General features: G+C 30.5%; 1 protein-coding gene across 1 annotated transcript; it reads right to left on the bottom strand.

Annotated features, from left to right (window-relative positions):
• Positions 1–823: 823 nt before the first annotated feature.
• Positions 824–21,289, bottom strand: LOC133665228 (pro-glucagon-like). Its single transcript, XM_062070479.1, has 4 exons — positions 21,154–21,289; positions 10,687–10,786; positions 5,271–5,426; positions 824–1,006 (listed from the first exon to the last, which is right to left on the bottom strand). The coding sequence occupies exons 2-4, from the start codon at positions 10,773–10,775 to the stop codon at positions 886–888; spliced, it is 366 nt and encodes a 121-aa protein (XP_061926463.1). The 5' UTR covers positions 10,776–10,786; positions 21,154–21,289; the 3' UTR covers positions 824–885.
• Between the last annotated feature and the right edge of the window lie 1,090 nt (positions 21,290–22,379).

Raw genomic sequence — 22,379 nt, 5'->3', positions numbered from 1 at the left:
CACAATGTACTATTAATTATACACTATGTAGTTTTTTATTATACTATGTACTTTATTATTATACTATGTACTATTATTATTATACTATGTACTATTATTATTATACACTATGTGCTATTATTCATACACTCTGTACTTTATTATTATACTATGTACTATTATTCATACACTATGTGCTATTATTCATACACTATGTACTTTATTATTATACTATGTACTATTATTATTATTATACTATGTACTATTATTATTATACAATGTACTATTATGTCAGTTTGTAAGGCTCTCGTATTGTTGAACATGCATTTAGAAGGTTGTCCAAATAGTTTGTTGTAATAACTCAAATGGTCATTTCATTGGTAGAGCGGCCGTGCCAGCAACTTGAGGGTTCCAGGTTCGATTCCCGCTTCCGCCATCCTAGTCACTGCCGTTGTGTCCTTGGGCAAGACACTTTACCCACCTGCTCCCAGTGCCACCCACACTGCTTTAAATGTCACTTAGATATTGCCTTTCACTATGTAAAGCGCTTTGAGTCACTAGAGAAACGTGCTATATAAATATAATTCACTTCACACAAGAATATTTTGAAAATGCACAGCAGTTCAAATCCTATTGTGCAAAATTATTATATACTGTAGTGATTATATACAGTATATTACAATGATTATATATATATATATATATATATATATATATATATATATATATATATATATATATATATATATATATATATATATATATATATATATATATAAATATATATATATATATATGTCTTTGTGAGAAGAGTGCAAGAAGAAGACCAGAGGGAAGATGGAGGTAGACATTGTGAAAGCTTTAATGGCACAGAGTGGCGTGTGAGGACAGGAACGTGGTTTCTCTCTACTGTCGTCTTCCTCGGCCCGCCTTCAGCCAGCTCACAAACTCCTTGGCTGCCTGCTCCTGCATGTAGGAGCTGACATCACTGGTGTAGGTTCCGTCCGCGTGCCGTCTGATTAGACTTCTACAAACGTCAAGTCAAGCTTCCATCACTTCACTTCCTCCTTGACCTACATCACTCTGTACTATGTGTACTATGTGTACTATGTGTACTATGTGTACTATATGTAATAACCTCACTATTTACTATCAGTTCTATGTCACTTCACTGTCCTCCTTGACCTACATCACTGTGTACTATGTGTACTATATGTATTACATTCACTATTTACTATAAGTACTATGTCACTTCACTGTCCTCTTTGACCTACATCACTCTGTACTATGTGTACTATATGTATTAAATTCACTATGTACTATCAGTACTATGTCACTCCACTGTCATCCTTGACCTACATCACTGTGTACTATGTGTACTATATGTATTAGATTTACTATTTACTATCAGTACTATGTCACTTCACTGTCCTCCTTGACCTACATCACTGTGTACTATGTGTACTATATGTATTAGATTTACTATTTACTATCAGTACTATGTCACTTCACTGTCCTCCTTGACCTACATCACTGTGTACTATGTGTACTATATGTATTAACCTCACTATTTACTATAAGTACTATGTCACTTCACTGTCCTCCTTGACCTACATCACTGTGTACTATGTGTACTAGATGTATTAAATTCACTATTTACTATAAGTACTATGTCACTCCACTGTCCTCCTTGACCTACATCACTGTGTACTATGTGTACTATATGTATTACATTCACTATTTACTATAAGTACTATGTCACTTCACTGTCCTCCTTGACCTACATCACTGTGTACTATGTGTACTATATGTATTACATTCACTATTTACTATAAGTACTATGTCACTTCACTGTCCTCCTTGACCTACATCACTGTGTACTATATGTACTATATGTATTAAATTCACTATTTACTATCAGTACTATGTCACTTCACTGTCCTCCTTGACCTACATCACTCTGTACTATGTGTACTATATGTATTAAATTCACTATGTACTATCAGTACTATGTCACTCCACTGTCATCCTTGACCTACATCACTGTGTACTATGTGTACTATATGTATTAGATTTACTATTTACTATCAGTACTATGTCACTTCACTGTCCTCCTTGACCTACATCACTGTGTACTATGTGTACTATATGTATTAACCTCACTATTTACTATAAGTACTATGTCACTTCACTATCCTCCTTGACCTACATCACTGTGTACTATGTGTACTATATGTATTAAATTCACTATTTACTATAAGTACTATGTCACTCCACTGTCCTCCTTGACCTACATCACTGTGTACTATGTGTACTATATGTATTAAATTCACTATTTACTATAAGTACTATGTCACTCCACTGTCCTCCTTGACCTACATCACTGTGTACTATGTGTACTATACTGTATGTATTGAATTCACTATGTACTATCAGTACTATGTCACTTCACTGTCCTCCTTGACCTACATCACTGTGTACTATGTGTACTATATGTATTAAATTCACTATTTACTATCAGTACTATGTCACTTCACTGTCCTCCTTGACTTACATCACTCTGTACTATGTGTACTATATGTATTAAATTCACTATGTACTATCAGTACTATGTCACTTCACTGTCCTCCTTGACCTACATCACTGTGTACTATGTGTACTATATGTATTAAATTCACTATTTACTATCAGTACTATGTCACTTCACTGTCCTCCTTGACTTACATCACTCTGTACTATGTGTACTATATGTATTACATTCACTATGTACTATCAGTACTATGTCACTGCACTGTCCTCCTTGACCTACATCACTGTGTACTATGTGTACTATATGTATTAAATTCACTATTTACTATAAGTACTATGTCACTTCACTGTCCTCCTTGACCTACATCACTGTGTACTATGTGTACTATATGTATTAGATTTACTTTTTACTACGTACTATAAGTACTATGTCACTTCACTGTCCTCCTTGACCTACATCACTGTGTACTATGTGTACTATATGTATTAGATTTACTATTTACTACCTACTATAAGTACTATGTCACTTCACTGTCCTCCATGACTTACATCACTGTGTACTTTGTGTACTCTATGTACTGTATGTATTCAATTCACTATTTACTATGTACTAAAGGTACTATATTTAGTATGTACTATTTACTATATGTACTATATTTACTATAAACTATTTACTACTTACTTTGAACTATGAACTAAATGTACTATTTACTATGTACTATATGTAATATTTTTTATGTACTATATACTATGTGCTATGTACTATTTACTATTTACTATGTACTAAGTGCTATTTACTTAGTATTTTGTACTATATACTAAGTACCAACTACTATGTACCATCTATTGAGTACTATTTACTATGTACTATGCAGAATTTACAATGTACTTTGTACTAAGTTTATGTCCTATTTGCTATGTACTAAATACGAGCTACTGCCTACTAAATAAGATTTACTAATTGGCATGTACTAATTAGTGTGTGCTAAATAATAGGCACTACGGACCATGTTCTAAGTACTTATAACTGTGTACTAATTAGTAAGTACTATGTAGCATGTACTAAGTACTATGTACTAAGTTTCATGTATTAATTACCATGTACTATTTACGATTGACTAATTACTAAGTACTATGAACACACAATGTACTGTTCCGCGTACTATGCACTATGAACTAATTACTATGCACTAAGTACTAAGTTTTATGTACTAATTACTATGTACTATTTACATTTACTAATTGATATGTACTAATTACTAAGTACTATGAACTAATGACTATGTACTATGCACAGTGTATTTTTAGATGAACAATGAACTAATTACTATACACCAAGTAGTACGTGTTAATGACTAAATAATACTTAGTCATGTACTATCTACTATGAACTAATTACTAAGCACTAAGTAGTATGTGTTAAAGACTAAGTACTATGTAGTATGTACTACATGTTATGTACTGATTTGTATTCCGTTTATTTTTACATGTAATTTCCCAACTCATATGGAAACGGGGTTTGTACTAAGTACTATGAACTAATTACTCTGCACTAAGTAGTATGTGTTAATGACTAAGTACTAAGTAGTATGTACTAAGTAGTATGTGTTAATGACTAAGTACTAAGTAGTATGTACTAAGTAGTATGTGTTAATGACTAAGCACTAAGTAGTATGTACTAAGTAGTATGTGTTAATGACTAAGTACTAAGTAGTATGTACTAAGTAGTACGTGTTAATGACTAAGCACTAAGTAGTATGTACTAAGTAGTATGTGTTAATGACTAAGCACTAAGTAGTATGTACTAAGTAGTACGTGTTAATGACTAAGTACTAAGTAGTATGTACTAAGTAGTACGTGTTAATGACTAAGCACTAAGTAGTATGTACTAAGTAGTACGTGTTAATGACTAAGCACTAAGTAGTATGTACTAAGTAGTATGTGTTAATGACCAAGCACTAAGTAGTATGTACTAAGTAGTATGTGTTAATGACTAAGCAGTAAGTAGTATGTACTAAGTAGTATGTGTTAATGACTAAGTACTAAGTAGTATGTACTAAGTAGTATGTGTTAATGACTAAGTACTAAGTAGTATGTACTAAGTAGTATGTGTTAATGACTAAGTACTAAGTAGTATGTACTAAGTAGTATGTGTTAATGACTAAGTACTAAGTAGTATGTACTAAGTAGTATGTGTTAATGACTAAGCACTAAGTAGTATGTACTAAGTAGTATGTGTTAATAACTAAGTACTAAGTAGTATGTACTAAGTAGTGTGTGTTAATGACTAAGTACTAAGTAGTATGTACTAAGTAGTATGTGTTAATGACTAAGCACTAAGTAGTATGTACTAAGTAGTATGTGTTAATGACTAAGCACTAAGTAGTATGTACTAAGTAGTATGTACTAAGTAGTGTGTGTTAATGACTAAGTACTAAGTAGTATGTACTAAGTAGTATGTGTTAATGACTAAGCACTAAGTAGTATGTACTAAGTAGTATGTGTTAATGACTAAGCACTAAGTAGTATGTACTAAGTAGTATGTACTAAGTAGTATGTGTTAATGACTAAGTACTAAGTAGTATGTACTTAGTAGTATGTGTTAATGACTAAGCACTAAGTAGTATGTACTAAGTAGTATGTGTTAATGACTAAGCACTAAGTAGTATGTACTAAGTAGTACGTGTTAATGACTAAGCACTAAGTAGTATGTACTAAGTAGTATGTACTAAGTAGTGTGTACTAGCAGGGTACAAACTCACCCATTTCGTTTGGAGTTCTTGAGCCACTGCACAAAGTCCTGAGCCCGCCTGCTCTCCAAGTATTTGCTGTAGTCGTTAGAGAAGGTGCCCTCAGAATGTCTCTTGCTGTGCGGCACGAGTGACTCCTCGACACGCTCACTGGGGATCAACTTGTGCCTGACAGGGAGGAGGAGGACACATGATAGTGATCAGTTCAAGTAGCAATGATAGTCACACACACACTTGGTGTGGTGATATTATCCTCTGCATTTGACCCATCACCCTTGATCACCCCCTGGGAGGTGAGGGGAGCAATGAGCGGCAGCGGTGGCCGCGCCCGGGAATCGTTTTTGGTGATTTAACCCCCAATTCCAAGCCTTGATGCTGAGTGCCAAGCAGGGAAGTAATGGCTCACATTGTTGTAGTCTTTGGTGTGACTCGGCCGGGGTTTCAACTCACGACCTACCCATCTCAGGGTGGACACTCTAACCACTAGGCCACTGTGTCGGTTGATGATGGTGATGATGAAGGTCATGATGAAGATGATAATGATGGCGATGAAGATGATGATGATGGCGATGAAGATGATGATGGTGATGAAGATGATGATGGTAATGATGATGGTGATGATGATGATGGTGATGAAGATGATGGTGATGGTGATGATGATGGTGAAGATGATGGTGATGGTGATGGTGATGATGATGGTGAAGATGATGATGGCAATGAAGATGATGGCGATGAAGATGATGGTGATGAAGATGATGGTGATGGCGATGATGATGATGATGGTGAAGATGATGATGGCGATGAAGATGATGGTGATGAAGATGATGATGGTGAAGATGATGATGATGATGGTGATGAAGATGATGATGGTGAAGATGATGAGGGTGAAGATGATGGTGATGAAGATGATGATGGTGAAGATGATGGTGATGAAGATGATGATGGTGATGATGATGGTGATGAAGCTGGTGATGGTGATAGTGATGAAGATGATGGTGATGAAGATGATGATGGTGAAGATGATGAAGATGATGGTGATGATGATGGTGATGAAGATGATGATGGTGATGATGATGGTGATGAAGATGGTGATGGTGATAGTGATGAAGATGATGGCGATGGTGATGATGATGGTGAAGATGATGATGGTGAAGATGATGGTGATGAAGATGATGCTGGTGAAGTTGATGGTGATGAAGATGATGATGGTGATGATGATGGTGATGAAGATGGTGATAGTGATGATGATGGTGATGAAGATTATGATGGTGATGATGATGGTGATGATGATGGTGATGAAGATGATGGTGATGAAGATGATGCTGGTGAAGTTTATGGTGATGAAGATGATGATGGTGATGATGATGGTGATGAAGATGGTGATGGTGATGGTGGTGATGATGGTGGTAAAATGATGATGGCAATGAAGATGATGGTGATGAAGATGATGATGATGGTGAAGATGATGATGGTGATGAAGATAGTGATGGTGAAGATAGTGATGGTGATGAAGATGATGATGGTGATGATGATGGTGATGATGATGGTGATGAAGATGGTGATGGTGATAGTGGTGATGATGGTGATGGTGGTGATGATGATGGTGATGAAGATGATGATGGTGATGATGATGGTGATGATGATGGTGATGAAGATGGTGATGGTGATGGTGGTGATGATGGTGGTAAAATGATGATGGCGATGAAGATGATGGTGATGAAGATGATGATGATGGTGAAGATGATGATGGTGATGAAGATAGTGATGGTGAAGATAGTGATGGTGATGAAGATGATGATGGTGAAGATGATGATGGGATGATGATGATGATGATGATGATGATGAAGAAGATAGTGATGGTGAAGATAGTGATGGTGATGAAGATGATGGTGATGAAGATGATGATGATGACGATGATGATGGTGATGAAGATAGTGATGGTGAAGATAGTGATGGTGACGAAGAAGATGATGACGAAGATGATGACGAAGAAGATGATGATGATGGTGATCGTGATGATGATGAAGATGATGGTGATTGTGAGGATGATGAAGATGGTGATGAAGATGATGATGATGATGATGATGAAGATAGTGATGGTGATGAAGATGATGATGATATGATGATGATGATGAAGATGATGAAGGTGATGAAGATGAAGATCCATCCATCCATCTTCTTCCACTTATCCGAGGTCGGGTCGCGGGGGCAGCAGCCTAAGCAGAGAAGCCCAGACTTCCCTCTCCCCAGCCACTTGGTCCAGCTCCTCCCGGGGGATCCCGAGGCGTTCCCATAGTCTTCCCAACGTGTCCTGGGTCTTCCCCGTGGCCTCCTGCCGGTCGGACGTGCCCTAAGGAGGTGTTTAGGGTGGCATCCTGAGCAGATGCCCGAACCACCTCATCTGGCTCCTCTCCATGTGGAGGAGCAGCGGCTTTACTTTGAGCTCCACCCGGATGGCAGACCTTCTCACCCTATCTCTAAGGGAGAGATCTTCTCACCCTATCTCTAAGGGAGAGACCTTCTCACCCTATCTCTAAGGGAGAGACCTTCTCACCCTATCTCTAAGGGAGAGACCTTCTCACCCTATCTCTAAGGGAGAGACCTTCTCACCCTATCTCTAAGGGAGAGATCTTCTCACCCTATCTCTAAGGGAGAGGAAACTCATTTGGGCCGCATGTACCTGAGATCTTGTCCTTTCACTCATAACCCAAAGCTGCCATCCTCACCATATATGGTCATGAAGATGAAGATGATGGACATAATACAGCAGAGCAGGAGTCTACACCACACAGAGCAGGAGTCTACACCACACAGAGCAGGGGTCTACACCACACCGAGCAGGAGTCTACACCACAAAGAGCAGGAGTCTACACCACACAGAGTAGGAGTCTACACCACACAGAGCAGGAGTCTAAACCACACAGAGCAGGAGTCTACACCACACAGAGTAGGAGTCTACACCACACAGAGCAGGGGTCTACACCACACAGAGTAGGAGTCTACACCACACAGAGCAGGAGTCTACACCACACAGTGCAGGAGTCTACACCAGCCAACTTGAGCTCCAATCTGGGATCTACTACTTGTAAATATTAATAATACACCTTATGTAACTATTAATGAAGTACTGATGTAACTATTAATGAAGTACTAATGTAACTATTAATGAAGTACTTATATAACTATTAATGAAGTACTCATGTAACTATTAATGAAGTACTAATGTAACTATTAATGAAGTACTGATGTAACTATTAATGAAGTACTGATGTAACATTAATGAAGTACTTATGTAACTATTAATGAAGTACTGGTGTAACTATTAATGAAGCACTTATATAACTATTAATGAAGTACTGATGTAACTATTAATGAAGTACTCATGTAACTATTAATGAAGTACTTATGTAACTATTAATGAAGTACTCATGTAACTATTAATGAAGTACTGATGTAACTATTAATGAAGTACTGATGTAACTATTAATGAAGTACTCATGTAACTATTAATGAAGTACTCATGTAACTATTAATGAAGTACTCATGTAACTATTAATGAAGTACTAATGTAACTATTAATGAAGTACTTATGTAACTATTAATGAAGTACTGATGTAACTAATAATGAAGTACTGATGTAACTATTAATGAAGTACTTATGTAACTATTAATGAAGTACTTATGTAACTATTAATGAAGTAGTAATGTAACTATTAATGAAGTACTTATGTAACTATTAATGAAGTAGTAATGTAACTATTAATGAAGTACTTATGTAACTATTAATGAAGTACTTATATAACTATTAATGAAGTACAAATGTAACTATTAATGAAGTACTGATGTAACTATTAATGAAGTACTTATGTAACTATTAATGAAGTAGTAATGTAACTATTAATGAAGTACTTATGTAACTATTAATGAAGTACTTATATAACTATTAATGAAGTACAAATGTAACTATTAATGAAGTACTGATGTAACTATTAATGAAGTACTGATGTAACTATTAATGAAGTACTTATGTAACTATTAATGAAGTACTGATGTAACTATTAATGAAGTACTGATGTAACTATTAATGAAGTACTTATATAACTATTAATGAAGTACTGATGTATCTATTAATGAAGTACTGATGTAACTATTAATGAAGTACTGATGTAACTATTAATGAAGTACTGATGTTATTAATGCTGTTATTATATATTTCCAAAAGAAAAGGCTGTAGATTATATTTAAAAACATGTTGTAGATTATTTCCAAAATAAAATGCTGTGATTATATATATTTCAAAAGAAAAGGCTGTAGATTATATTATAAAAAATGTTGTAGATTATATTTAAAAAAATGTTGTAGATTATTTCCAAAATAAAATGCTGTGATTATATATTTTCAAAATAAAATGCTGTTATTATATATTTTCAAAAGAAAATGCTGTGGATTATTTTATTTTTTTAAATTGTATATTATTTCCAAGAGAAAATGCTGTTATTATATATATTCAAAAGAAAATGCTGTAGAACATTTATTGAAAAATGTTGTACATTTTATATTTAAAAACATTTTGTAGATTATTTTCAAAAGAAAATGCTTTAGATTATATAATTTTAAAAAATGTTGCCGATTATTTCCAAAAGAAAAAACTGTGATTATATATTTCTAAAAGAAAATGCTATCTATTATATATTTCCAAAACAACATTTTGTAGACTATTTATTTTCAAAATAAAATGATGTAGCTAATATATTTTTCTAAATAAAATGCTGTAGATTATATATTTTCAAAATAAAATGCTGTAGATGATACATTTTCAAAAGAAAATGCTGTAGATATGTTTTAAAAAATGTTGTGTATTATATCCAAGAGAAAGTGCTGTTATTATATATTTTCAAAAGAAAATGCTGTAGATTATATTTAAAAAACATTTTGTAGATTATTTCTAAAATAAAATGCTGTGATTATATATTTTCAAAAGAAAATGCTGTAGATTATATATTGAAAAATGTTGTACATTTTATATTTTCAAAAATGTTGTAGATTATTTTTTAAAAGAAAATGGTGTAGATAATATATTTTCAAAAGAAAGTGCTGTAGATTATATTTCAAAAAAATGTTGTAGATTATTTCTAAAATAATAAAATGTGATTATATATGTCTAATAGAAAATGCTATCTACTATATATTTCCCAAATAAAATTCTGTAGACTATTTATTTTCAAAATAAAATGCTGTAGTTAATATATTTTTCAAAATAAAATGCTGTAGATGATATATTTCCAAAATAAAATGCTGTAGTTGGTATATTTTCATGAATAAAATGCTGTAGTTGATATATTTTTCAAAATAAAATGCTGTAGATTATATATTTTCAACAGAAATTGCTGTAGATGTTATATTTTCAAAAGAAAATACTTTAGCTTACACTGAGTTGGTGTTGTGGTCAGAAAGCTGCCAGCTGCTTTGGATGATGACGAGGAGCAGCAGTCCGACTAACGAGTGAGCGTGGTTCATCCTTTCACTTTCTGGAACAAGTCAAATCCACAGGTAAACAAAGTAAATGTCAAATATTTGATATGTGAACAAAGTAAATATCAAATATTTGATATGTAAACAAAATAAATATCAAGTATTTGATGTGCAAACAAAGTAAATAATCAAATATTTTAAATGTAACCAAAGTAAATATAATGTATTTTATTTGTAAACAAAGTAAATACCAAATATTTGATATGTAAGCAAAGTAATTATCAAATATTTGATATGTGAACAACGTAAATATCAAATAGTTGATATGTAAGCAAAGTTTATATCAAATATTTGATATGTAAATGAAGTAAATATCAAATATTGGATATGTAAATAAAGTAAATATCAAATATTGGATATGTAAACAAAGTAAATATCAAATATTGGATATGTAAACAAAGTAAATATCAAATATTTGATATGTGAACAAGTTAAATATCAAATATTTGATATGTAAACAAAGTAAATATCAAATATTTGATATGTGAACAAAGTAAATACCAAATATTGTATATGTAAACAAAGTAAATATCAAATATTTTATATTTAAACAAAGTAAATATCAAATATTTTAAATGTAAACAAAGTAAATATCCAATATCGGATATGTAAACAAAGTAAATACCAAATATTTGATATGTAAGCAAAGTAAATATCAAATATTTGATATGTAAACAAAGTAAATATCAAATATTTGATATGTGAACAAAGTAAATATCAAATATTTGATATGTGAATAAAGTAAATATTAAATATTTGATATGTGAACAAAGTAAATATCAAATATTTGATATGTGAACAAAGTAAATATCAAATATTTGATACGTGAACAAAGTAAATATCAAATATTTGATATGTGAACAAAGTAAATATCAAATATTTGATATGTGAATAAAGTAATTATTAAGTATTTGATATGTGAACAAAGTAAATATCAAATATTTGATATGTGAACAAAGTAAATATCAAATATTTGATATGTGAACAAAGTAAATATCCAATATCGGATATGTAAACAAAGTAAATACCAAATATTTGATATGTAAACAAAGTAAATATCAAATATTTGATATGTAAACAAAGTAAATATCAAATATTTGATATGTGAACAAAATAAATATCAAATATTTGATATGTGAACAAAGTAAATATTAAATATTTGATATGTGAACAAAGTAAATATCAAATATTTGATATGTGAACAAATTAAATATCAAATATTTGATATGTGAACAAAGTAAATATCAAATATTTGATATGTGAATAAAGTAAATATTAAATATTTGATATGTGAACAAAGTAAATATCAAATATTTGATATGTAAACAAAATAAATATCAAGTATTTGATATGCAAACAAAGTAAATAATCAAATATTTTAAATGTAACCAAAGTAAATATAATGTATTTTATTTGTAAATACCAAATATTTGATATGTAAGGAAAGTAATTATCAAATATTTGATATGTGAACAAAGTAAATATCAAATAGTTGATATGTAAGCAAAGTTTATATCAAATATTTGATATGTAAATAAAGTAAATATCAAATATTGGATATGTAAACAAAGTAAATATCAAATATTGGATATGTAAACAAAGTAAATATCAAACATTTGATATGTGAACAAGTTAAATATCAAATATTTGATATGTAAACAAGTAAATATAAAATATTTGATATGTGAACAAAGTAAGTACCAAATATTGTATATGTAAACAAAGTAAATATCAAATATTTTATATGTAAACAAAGTAAATATCAAATATTTTAAATGTAAACAAAGTAAATATCCAATATCGGATATGTAAACAAAGTAAATACCAAATATTTGATATGTAAGCAAAGTAAATATCAAATATGTGATATGTAAACAAAGTAAATATCAAATATTTGATATGTGAACAAAGTAAATATCAAATATTTGATATGTGAATAAAGTAAATATTAAATATTTGATATGTGAACAAAGTAAATATCAAATATTTGATATGTGAACAAAGTAAATATCAAATATTTGATACGTGAACAAAGTAAATATCAAATATTTGATATGTGAACAAAGTAAATATCAAATATTTGATATGTGAATAAAGTAATTATTAAGTATTTGATATGTGAACAAAGTAAATATCAAATATTTGATATGTGAACAAAGTAAATATCAAATATTTGATATGTGAACAAAGTAAATATCCAATATCGGATATGTAAACAAAGTAAATACCAAATATTTGATATGTAAACAAAGTAAATATCAAATATTTGATATGTAAACAAAGTAAATATCAAATATTTGATATGTGAACAAAATAAATATCAAATATTTGATATGTGAACAAAGTAAATATTAAATATTTGATATGTGAACAAAGTAAATATCAAATATTTGATATGTGAACAAATTAAATATCAAATATTTGATATGTGAACAAAGTAAATATCAAATATTTGATATGTGAATAAAGTAAATATTAAATATTTGATATGTGAACAAAGTAAATATCAAATATTTGATATGTGAACAAAGTAAATATCCAATATTTGATATGTGAATAAAGTAAATATTAAATATTGGATATGTGAACAAAGTAAATATCAAATAGTTCATATGTGAACAAAGTAAATATATATATATTTTTTATTATTATTATTATTGTTATATGAATTTATTAATCAATCAACAAAACAATACACAACAATACCACAACAATGCAATACAATTCCAAAACCAAACCCGTCCCAGCAACACTAAGAACAACAATAAACAGAGCAATTGAGAGCAATTGAGGAGACACAAACATGACACGAAACAATACAAATGTAGTGAAACAAAAATGAACATTATCGACAACAGCATCAATATTAGTAACAATTTCAAAATAGCAGTGATTAAAAATCCCTCATTGATATTATCATTAAAAACATTAATAAAAACATAATACAAATTAGAAAAGAACAATAGTGTGACAGTGGCTTACACTTGCATCACATCTCATAAGCTTGACAACACACTGTGTCCAATATTTTCCACAAAGATATAATAAGTCATATTTTGGTTTATTTAGTTGAAACAAATTTAAATAATGGATCCCATATTCCAATATATGACTCATTATTATCTAAACTAAATGCAGTTTTTTCTCCTGATATCATCTCCATAGCTTGTGTGTAGCAGTCAGTATGAGTTGGACTATCTACATCTATCCATTTTTTTAATATTACCCTTTTTGTTATGATGCATATTGAAAGAAATGCATTTTTACTCTTTGATGACACGTTACTAAATTGATGGAGATCCCCAAGAATACAAGTTTGCAGTGTCATTGGGATGTTTACATTAAGGAATGTGATTGCTTCTTTTGTTGTTTTCAACCATAACTCTTTTATTGTCTGACATTCCCACAATAAATGAACAAGAGTTGCCTCGGCTGCCCGACACTTCATACATAACTTGCTATCTACTACACCAATTTTAAACAGCTGAGAAGATGTAAAATACAATCTATTCAATATCTTAAATTGAGTCAGCTTATCTTTAATGCTTCTAAAGGGCTTATTGGCATTTTTCCAAATATCATTCCATATGTCTCTTTCATCTAAAATGTTTAAGTCCATCATCCATTTCCGAACACATGCATCATTTGCATTTCTAGTGCGGTGTTCATTTATTATTCCATAAAATAGTTTAATTAATTTATTAGTTGTATCTTGATTAAAAAGTGCATCTTCCAGTTCATGGCTATTTAAAGACATACTTTCAGAGGATATGCTTTTATTTACAGCGTGGTTTAAAGAGATAAAATGTAAAAACATTTTTTCTGGGTACATTATATTGATCAACTAAATCATTGAACGGTTTAAAAGAGTTTGTATTAATAATATGATGAGGTTTAGTAATACCTCTGTCTTTCCATGTTGTCCATTTAACCACATTTTTATTAATGATAATATTAGGATTGTACCAAAGCGGTTGATTGACAGATGTCATTGACTTGATTCCTAGTATTTTCTGGCACAGTTTTAGAATGTTAAAGGTGGCTTCTATTGGGCTCTGCCTCAATTCATTAGGTATTTTTTTAATATAATATAAGCTCCCCACATCAATGTCCAAATTCATTAACATGTTTTTTTCAATGTTGATCCAGTCCTTATCTGCAGAAGAATGAAATAAGTGGCTTGCTTGTTCACAACCGAAGGAGATATAATAATGTAAGAAGTTTGGTAATTGTAGTCCTCTTTTATCTTGTGTACAAGTCAACCTTAAGTATGAACATCTGGCCTTCTTTCCACACCATATAAAATGTGATATCATTGTATGTATTTTCTTAAACCAACTTTTATTAATTAGGACAGGCATCATTTTCAGTATATAATTAACTGCTGGCAGTACACCCATTTTTACTATGTTCACCCGACCCCAAAGTGATAGTTGGAGACGTGACCAGCGTTCCATTTTGGATTCTATCTCTTTTTTTAAATGTTTAAGATTTAGATCTCTACTTGCATACAGGTTTGGTGTAATGTGTAGTCCTAGATGTATGATTTGTGCCTCTTTCCATTTAATTTTGGAGTTCTGAACCTGTGATTTCTTGCAGTGTTTATTAAGTGGTAATATGTCACATTTGTCCCAATTGACTTTATACCCTGATAAACAGCCATATTCAGTGGTGACATTATTGATATAGTGAAGAGAGGAGTTAACATGTGACAGGTAGAGAATGATGTCGTCACAATACATCGATAGCTTATTATACTGAGAGCCAATTTTTATACCATGAATATTATTTTCACTTCTTATTTTTGCAGCTAAGGGTTCAATAACCAAATTATATAATAATCCAGATGCAGGACATCCCTGTTTTACTCCTCTTTTTAACGAAAACGGTTCTGAAATATGATTATTGGTTTTGACTGATGCCATGGGCCTTGTATAAAGCATCTTAATCCATTGTATCAAATTATATCCAAATCCAAATTTACGTAATGTGCAAAACATAAATGAGCAGTTTATGCGGTGGAATGCCTTCTCCACATCAACACTACATACTGCTGTGGGATAAGGAAAACCAGGGCCGGCCCGTGGCATAGGCCGTATAGGCAAATGCTAAGGGCGCCGTCCATCAGGGGGCGCCACGCCAGTGCCACAAATATTGGAGAAAAAAAAAAAATGTTGGTACTATTATTTCTAGCAGAGGTTTTTATACTGTATCTAAGGTTTGGAATAGTGTGTTTGCAATTGTGGGATGTTGTGTGTTAACATTTGTAAATAATACAAAAACAATCCATCATTTTGTTTGGAGGTATAGCTTGTCTGTTAAGAAAATGTAAGCATGATATAAATGTGTTCACTGACTGCATATTGTGTGAAAACAACATGAAATGTGTGAATGGTATGGCCACAAAGGACCCATGTTGTGCTAATCGTGTTTAGAGTTTTGAAAATGTGACTACTGTTTAGAAAAACGCTTGTTAGCGACTGAAAAAAACGGATTTTTTATAAAATCTGAAAAATAAATTATTTAATTCGTAATTTATTTTCCTCACTATCTAATAAGGAAATATTAATGTTCCATTGTTTGAATTGGAAAGCGACAGGATTGGATTTTAACCTATTTAAAACATGTCATCAAAATTCTAAAATTAATCTTAATCAGGAAAAATTAGTAATGATGTTCCATAAATTCTTTTTTTAATTTTTTCAAAAATATTCCAATTAGCTAGTTTTTCTCTTCTTTTTTTCGGTTGAATTTTGAATTTTAAAGAGTCGAAATTGAAGATAAACTATGTTTTCAAAATATTAATGTTCCATTGTTTGAATTGGAAAGCGACAGGATTGGATTTTAACCTATTTAAAACATGTCATCAAAATTCTAAAATTAATCTTAATCAGGATTGTTTATAAAATCTGAAAAATAAATTCTTTAATTCGTAATTTATTTTCCTCACTATCTAATAAGGAAATATTAATGTTCCATTGTTTGAATTGGAAAGTGACAGGATTGGATTTTAACCTATTTAAAACATGTCATCAAAATTCTAAAATTAATCTTAATCAGGAAAAATTAGTAATGATGTTCCATAAATTCTTTTTTTAATTTTTTCAAAAATATTCCAATTAGCTAGTTTTTCTCTTCTTTTTTCGGTTGAATTTTGAATTTTAAAGAGTCGAAATTGAAGATAAACTATGTTTTCAAAATATTAATGTTCCATTGTTTGAATTGGAAAGCGACAGGATTGGATTTTAACCTATTTAAAACATGTCATCAAAATTCTAAAATTAATCTTAATCAGGATTTTTTATAAAATCTGAAAAATAAATTATTTAATTCGTAATTTATTTTCCTCACTATCTAATAAGGAAATATTAATGTTCCATTCTTTGAATTGGAAAGCGACAGGATTGGATTTTAACCTATTTAAAACATGTCATCAAAATTCTAAAATTAATCTTAATCAGGAAAAATTAGTAATGATGTTCCATAAATTATTTTTTTAATTTTTTCAAAAATATTCCAATTAGCTAGTTTTTCTCTTCTTTTTTTCGGTTGAATTTTGAATTTTAAAGAGTCGAAATTGAAGATAAACTATGTTTTCAAAATATTAATGTTCCATTGTTTGAATTGGAAAGCGACAGGATTGGATTTTAACCTATTTAAAACATGTCATCAATATTCTAAAATTAATCTTAATCAGGAAAAATTAGTAATGATGTTCCATAAATTCTTTTTTTAATTTTTTCAAAAATATTCGAATTAGCTAGTTTTTCTCTTCTTTATTTCAGTTGAATTTTGAATTTTAAAGAGTCGAAATTGAAGATAAACTATGTTTTCAAAATATTAATGTTCCATTGTTTGAATTGGAAAGCGACAGGATTGGATTTTAACCTATTTAAAACATGTCATCAAAATTCTAAAATTAATCTTAATCAGGATTTTTTATAAAATCTGAAAAATAAATTCTTTAATTCGTAGTTTATTTTCCTCACTATCTAATAAGGAAATATTAATGTTCCATTGTTTGAATTGGAAAGCGACAGGATTGGATTTTAACCTATTTAAAACATGTCATCAAAATTCTAAAATTAATCTTAATCAGGAAAAATTAGTAATGATGTTCCATAAATTCTTTTTTTAATTTTTTCAAAAATATTCCAATTAGCTAGTTTTTCTCTTCTTTTTTCAGTTGAATTTTGAATTTTAAAGAGTCGAAATTGAAGATAAACTATGTTTTCAAAATATTAATGTTCCATTGTTTGAATTGGAAAGCGACAGGATTGGATTTTAACCTATGTAAAACATGTCATCAAAATTCTAAAATTAATCTTAATCAGGATTTTTTATAAAATCTGAAAAATAAATTATTTAATTCGTAATTTATTTTCCTCACTATCTAATAAGGAAATATTAATGTTCCATTCTTTGAATTGGAAAGCGACAGGATTGGATTTTAACCTATTTAAAACATGTCACCAAAATTCTAAAATTAATCTTAATCAGGAAAAATTAGTAATGATGTTCCATAAATTATTTTTTTAATTTTTTCAAAAATATTCCAATTAGCTAGTTTTTCTCTTCTTTTTTTCGGTTGAATTTTGAATTTTAAAGAGTCGAAATTGAAGATAAACTATGTTTTCAAAATATTAATGTTCCATTGTTTGAATTGGAAAGCGACAGGATTGGATTTTAACCTATTTAAAACATGTCATCAAAATTCTAAAATTAATCTTAATCAGGATTTTTTATAAAATCTGAAAAATAAATTATTTAATTCGTAATTTATTTTCCTCACTATCTAATAAGGAAATATTAATGTTCCATTCTTTGAATTGGAAAGCGACAGGATTGGATTTTAACCTATTTAACACTAGAAGTCCCAGCATTTTTCTGTCTACCTAGAAGACCCAGAGAGGGGTCATTTGGCCCGACGCTTTTCCCGAATACACTAATCACTCATTTTGTTATGGTAATGAGGCTGTTAGGGGCAGTTTGTCTAGGTAGACAGAAAAATTATACATGTGGGAAATGCCGAAAGGAGCAATGGCAGTGCCAGGATTGTGAGTGACTGCTCAAATGTATGTCAGTCACGTTTACATGGACATGGTTTTTCATTCTTTGTAAATATGCTTTTTTCTTTGTAAATTTTTTTTTTTAAACTATTTTTGGCACACAAAAATAACAATTGCTTCTGCAACAACCCTCCACACCAAAACTGGGAAAACAGTTGCTTTTTCATTCTTTGTAAATATGTTTTGTTTTGTATTTTTTTTAACAATAAATGTCAGAGTGTTGATCCCTTCATTCTGTTGATCCTTGCAAAAACACACACAACCTACCTCAGAACTAAAGCTTGAGCTGTAAGGTCCCCTCCCCCACACAGGCTCAAGTGGCCCCCTGCCGTGTGCCACTAACAGCCACATTTTCATAACAAAAGGAGTGTCCACAGGGGGGACTAGGGGTCAAATGACCCTCTTGTGTGTTTTCTAGGTAAAAATGTCAATTGACCCTTCTCTGGGACTTCGCGTGTTAAAACATGTCATCAAAATTCTAAAATTAATCTTAATCAGAAAAAATTAGTAATGATGTTCCATAAATTATTTTTTTAATTTTTTCAAAAATATTCGAATTTGCTAGTTTTTCTCTTCTTTTTTTCGGTTGAATTTTGAATTTTAAAGAGTCGAAATTGAAGATAAACTATGTTTTCAAAATATTAATGTTCCATTGTTTGAATTGGAAAGCGACAGGATTGGATTTTAACCTATTTAAAACATGTCATCAAAATTCTAAAATTAATCTTAATCAGGAAAAATTAGTAATGATGTTTCATAAATTATTTTTTTAATTTTTTCAAAAATATTCGAATTAGCTAGTTTTTCTCTTCTTTTTTTCGGTCGAATTTTGAATTTTAAAGAGTCGAAATTGAAGATAAATTCTTTAATTCGTCATTTATTTTCCTCACTATCTAATAAGGAAATATTAATGTTCCATTGTTTGAATTGGAAAGCGACAGGAGGAAAGCTTACGTGGATTTGAATTGGACTATGATCAGAAGGAATTATTGGGTGAATTTTAGCCTGCACGTTTTCTACAACTGCCTCGGGAACAAAGAACATATCAATTCTTGAAAAAGACTGATGTCTGTTTGAATAGAAAGTGAAATCCTTCTCATATGGATTTAAGGTTCTCCAAATATCTATAAGGTTAAGAGTTTGCATTCATTTCAGAACAGAAAAAAACGGATTTATTGGGTTTAACAATCTTACCAGTTTTACCAATATTTGGATTTATTGTTCAATTTAGATCTCCACCCATAATAATATCAGAATCAACATAATCTGCCAATTTGAGCTCCATGTCACCAAAGAAAGAAGGTTTATCATCAGTGGGTGCAAATATTTGATATGTAAACAAAGTAAATATCAAATATTTGATATGTAAACAAAGTAAATATCAAATATTTGATATGTAAACAAAGTAAATATCAAATATTTGATATGTGAACAAAGTAAATATCAAATATTTGATATGTAAAAAAGTAAATATCAAATATTTGATATGTGAACAAAGTAAATATCAAATATTTGATATGTAAACAAAGTACATTTTAAATATTTGATATGTGAACAAAGTAAATATCAAATATTTGATATGTGAACAAAGTAAATATCAAATATTGGATATGTGAACAAAGTAAATATCAAATATTTGATATGTGAACAAAGTAAATATCAAATATTTGATATGTGAACAAAGTAAATGTAAACTATTTGATATGAAAACAAAGTAAATATCAAATATTTGATATGTGAACAAAGTAAATATCAAATATTTGATATGTGAACAAAGTAAATATCAAATATTGGATATGTAAACAAAGTAAATATCAAATATTTTATATGTAAACAAAGTACATTTTAAATATTTGATATGTGAACAAAGTAAATATCAAATATTTGATATGTGAACAAAGTAAATATCAAATATTGGATATGTGAACAAAGTAAATATCAAATATTTGATATGTGAACAAAGTAAATATGAAATATTTGATATGTGAACAAAGTAAATATCAAATATTTTATATGTAAACAAAGTAAATATCAAATATTTTATATGTAAAAAAGTAAATATCAAATATTTGATATGTGAACAAAGTAAATGTAAACTATTTGATATGTAAACAAAGTAAATATCAAATATTTGATATGTAAACAAAGTAAATATCAAATATTTGATATGTGAACAAAGTAAATATCAAATATTTGATATGTGAACAAAGTAAATATCAAATATTGGATATGTGAACAAAGTAAATATCAAATAATTTATTATTTGTCGGGAAGAAAAAGCAAACAAATCTCACCTGTGAACCTTTTCTGAGGAGCCTCTGAAGGAAGTGTTTGCTGGTTGGCTGCACAGGTGATCTTCTTCTTCTTCTTCTTCTTCTTCCTCTTCTTCTTTCTCTTCCTCTTCCTCTTCCTTTTCCTCCTTCTGAATTCTTCAGTTTCTCAAGACCGACACTTGGCGTGCTCGCTCTTTTATAGTCGCCACCAGGCTGACTGATCCCGAGGTGATCCTCCGTCACTGGAACATCTTTACGCTCCGTCCATTACTCAGCTTCTGTCTCACTGCTTGCTTCTATTTGACTTCTGTCTCACTGCTTCTGTCTCACTGCTTGCTTCTATTTGACTTCCACAAACACTCCAGTGCTCGCTTAGGTTCATCTAACAAACACCTCATCCTGATCACTTCTAGTGCTCACTTAGGTCACTTTCAACACCTAACAAACACCTCATCCTGATCACCTCTAGTTTGCACTAAAGTTGTCATTAATGAACTACAATTAGTGATTTAAATAATGACTTGAATGTGTCATGAAATAACTACAATTGGAGTTAAATACATAAATGTGTTAGAATGTCTATTTTATTGTAGAGCTAATATTAATTATTTATTTAAATATTCAACTAATTATTACATAATTTAATTACTGATTACATTATATTGGTATTTCACATTTAGTCCAATAAAAATGTAGTTATTGTTTCCATTATTTCATGAACCTTTTCGTCAGCACTTGAATTTATAAATAATTTATCCGTCAAAACTCAGGGCGACCAACCAGGTGTTAGGATCCGCCCACTGACTTTGTCGGCTTTAAATTATTTATTGTCACTTTAAAAACACATTAATGCATTTAATAATGATAATAATTAACTACAAAATTCCCACGGAAGCCGTTGTACTTAGAAACTGTGAATTTTAGGTGTAACTGTACACAATGAGCCACAGAGCTAGCCTAAAACAGTAGCATGTTTACATAGAAATGCTAACCCTTAGCATGTGTGCTAACGATAGCATGATAACAGTCAGCGTGTTTCATATAACAAGTTATATGACTCAAAGGTGTATGGCTGCGGAAATAGAGGAAACAAGTGTACAATTAGATGAAAAAGTTAGCATGCTTAAGTTAGCTAGCTAGCATGCTATGTTTTGCATGCTAAAAGTTAACAAGCGTCACAAACCAAGTTATATGACTCTGGGGTAAACGGTTGCGAAACTAGCTCAAAAAGTTAGCATGCTAATGTT

This window comes from Entelurus aequoreus, linkage group LG14 (genome assembly GCF_033978785.1).
Source record: "Entelurus aequoreus isolate RoL-2023_Sb linkage group LG14, RoL_Eaeq_v1.1, whole genome shotgun sequence".
Taxonomy (NCBI): Eukaryota; Metazoa; Chordata; class Actinopteri; order Syngnathiformes; family Syngnathidae; genus Entelurus; species Entelurus aequoreus.
The sequence above is the reverse complement of the archived record's forward strand: the minus strand, read 5'-3'. Positions and strand labels throughout refer to the sequence as shown.

Coding starts and splice junctions, on each gene's coding strand:
- LOC133665228 (XM_062070479.1), bottom strand. CDS start 10,775: ATGAACCACGCTCACTCGTTAGTCGGACTGCTGCTCCTCGTCATCATC. Junction 5,427..10,686: donor GACCACAACACCAACTCAGT/GTAAGCTAAAGT, acceptor CCTCCCTGTCAG/GCACAAGTTGATCCCCAGTG. Junction 1,007..5,270: donor AAGAACTCCAAACGAAATGG/GTGAGTTTGTAC, acceptor TGACGTTTGTAG/AAGTCTAATCAGACGGCACG.